At 36.3% G+C, this 2,674-nt stretch overlaps 1 protein-coding gene across 5 annotated transcripts in view; it reads left to right on the forward strand.

The window, feature by feature from the left end:
• GRIK2 (glutamate ionotropic receptor kainate type subunit 2) overlaps window positions 1-2,674 on the forward strand; it is a 781,170-nt gene that overhangs the window by 470,829 nt on the left and 307,667 nt on the right. For all 5 annotated transcript variants that reach the window (XM_004372421.2, XM_023727604.1, XM_004372423.1 and 2 more), the window contains exon 7: window positions 2,078-2,221. In XM_004372421.2, coding sequence (XP_004372478.1) covers window positions 2,078-2,221 — 144 coding nt within the window. The remainder of the gene's footprint in view (window positions 1-2,077; window positions 2,222-2,674) is intronic.

The following is a 2,674-nucleotide window of genomic DNA, read 5'->3' on the forward strand; positions in this document are numbered from 1 at the left end:
AATGAAGGAAAATGATTCTATTTACAACAAATTTTAGTTACAGTTTAAAATGACTGTTTAATAATCTGTGCAGAATGTCTCTCCCATTGACCACATGCCAAGGTCACTCTAAGCAATTTTATCTCTGAAGTGGGATTTCACTCAAACTGTCATTATATATATATATATATATAAACTCATTGCCATCAAGTCCATTTGGACTCATAGCAACCCTATAGGACAGAGTAGAACTGAACTACCCCATAGGGTTTTCAAAGAGTGCTAGTGGATATATATATATAAACTCATTGCCATCAAGTCGATTTGGACTCATAGCAACCCTATAGGACAGAGTAGAACTGAACTACCCCATAGGGTTTTCAAAGAGTGCTAGTGGATTCGAACTGCTGACCTTTTGGATAGCAGCCAAATGCTTAACCACTGTGCCACCAGGGCTCCTATATATATTTTCTCCTTATTTCTGATTTTGTTAGGTTAAATTCTAGAAAGTGGAATTACTGGATTAAAAACAACAAGAATATTTATAAGGTTCTTTTAATGCATTTTGCCGAATTGCCCTTTACCCTGCTTCCAGTAGTGTCTGAAAGTGCTCATTTCTCTCTACCTTTGTTAACAGTGATTTTTTTTTTAACTCCATTTGATTTTGAAATCAAAATGTTTCTATCGTATTTGGTAACTATTTTTATGACCACCTTGTGGTATATGAAATACGTCCTCTGAATGTTTACTCAGACCAAAGGCAAATATCAGTGCAATCGTCATATTTGTGGTATACGTCTACATCAACTCCACTACTCTTGTTTTCACTATTCAGCCAACAGAGTATGTAGTCATTTGGTATTTATAAAATGAAGGTTATGAATCTGAGCTATATTCCCTGAAGATTTATGAACTATAAAATGGTATTGTTATTATTATATTCTATCATCGTATTGTGCTCTTTAGCTGTCTTCCATTTCAAGTTGTAAAACTCCTTAGGATTCATTTGCCTGAAAGCTACTGTGTGTACTCATTTTGTATTGTATTGTGGGAAAGGCTATAATCTACAGGGTTCCTATTCATTTTGGAATTCATTTCACAGCTCACTAATTGTGTGAATGAGAAGAGGAAATACATGCTTTTACTGCAAAGCATGCCAAGCAGATGGCCCAAAGTTCATTGCTACCAGCACTGTCAGTGTGGCCCTCTTCTGTAGGTAGTGAGCTTGGCATCGATCTGTCAAACACAATGTGAGGGTCCATTTAACACACCACTTGATAATCACTGAGCCACTGTTTTGTTGTAACTTATAAACATTTTATTTTTTATCATCAACCTCTAAAGTGACTGGCCATTTGAGCAAGTGCAAACACAGTGGAATTCATATTCATTTTACTTGAATAGCCAAAATAAACTTTTATTCAGATGGAAATTTTGGGAAAAGAAAACAGTACAGGGTATTTAGCTTAATTTCTTGAAAAGAGATTAATACATGTACTGAGATTAAAATGGTAGCATCATTTCTGAGACTAAGCCTTTGAAAACTTGAGTCGAAGAAAAGATCAGGGTTCGTATCGTTAAGCTTCATAGATGAACCAACCTCCTTTCTAAAATCTCCTTTTCTTTTCTTTCCTATTCAAGGGAACCATTTACTTGTTGACTTTTATATTAGAAGTGCTATTTATGTAATCATTTCGTATATTAACAATTGCATTCAATGTGCTCGTGCGTGTGTGTGTGTAGTGAGAATGTGAGATAAAGACAGAGGGAGAGTGACAAAGGAGAAAAAAGGGAAATAATGAATATCCTTACACATTTCCTATGTCAACAGAGATACTAGGACAATATATACTTGGGCTATCTTTTCACAAAAGGGGATGAGTGGGTTCAAATGTTATAATAGAGCCAATGTAGTAATTTGACATCCATGTCTTATTTAAGAGAACCAAAGAGGGTGAAGATAACATTTTCTCCTTTACACAGATAAAAACTGGGTATACATTCCCGTCACCCCTTCCCTCTTTTCCCCTTCCAAACAGCCTACCACAGGTTACATCTGCTGTATTGACTACATTTTTCCTTTTTGCTTGGTTTTCAGACTGATGCGGCTCTAATGTATGATGCTGTGCATGTGGTGTCCGTGGCCGTCCAGCAGTTTCCCCAGATGACAGTGAGTTCCTTACAATGTAATAGACACAAACCCTGGCGCTTTGGGACCCGCTTTATGAGCCTCATTAAAGAGGTAAGGAAAAACCAGTATGCTTGGTCTATTTTGTCCTCTATCAGAATAAATTGAGATGATAGCAGTTTTCCTAGCAGGTGACCTTTCACTTTTTTTTTTTTTTATGTCCTCCAGTTTCATCCATGTTATGAGATGCTTCACAGATTCATCATTGTTCTTTATCATTGCATAGTACTCCACTGTGTGTATGTACCATAGTTTGTTTATCCATTCATCTATTGATGGGCATCTAAGTTGTTTCCATCTTTTTGCTATTGTCAACAATGCTGTCATGAACATGGGTGTGCATATGTCTATTCGAGTGACAACTCTTATTTCTCTAAGATATATTCCTAGAAGTAGGATTGCTGGATCATATGGTATTTCTATTTCTAGCTTTCTAAGGAAGTGTCATATCATTTTCCAAAATGGTTGTATCATTTTGCATTCCCACCAGCAGTGCATAAGAGTTCC

Source organism: Trichechus manatus, unplaced genomic scaffold (genome assembly GCF_000243295.1).
Source record: "Trichechus manatus latirostris isolate Lorelei unplaced genomic scaffold, TriManLat1.0 scaffold00017, whole genome shotgun sequence".
In the NCBI taxonomy this organism is placed as follows: domain Eukaryota; kingdom Metazoa; phylum Chordata; class Mammalia; order Sirenia; family Trichechidae; genus Trichechus; species Trichechus manatus.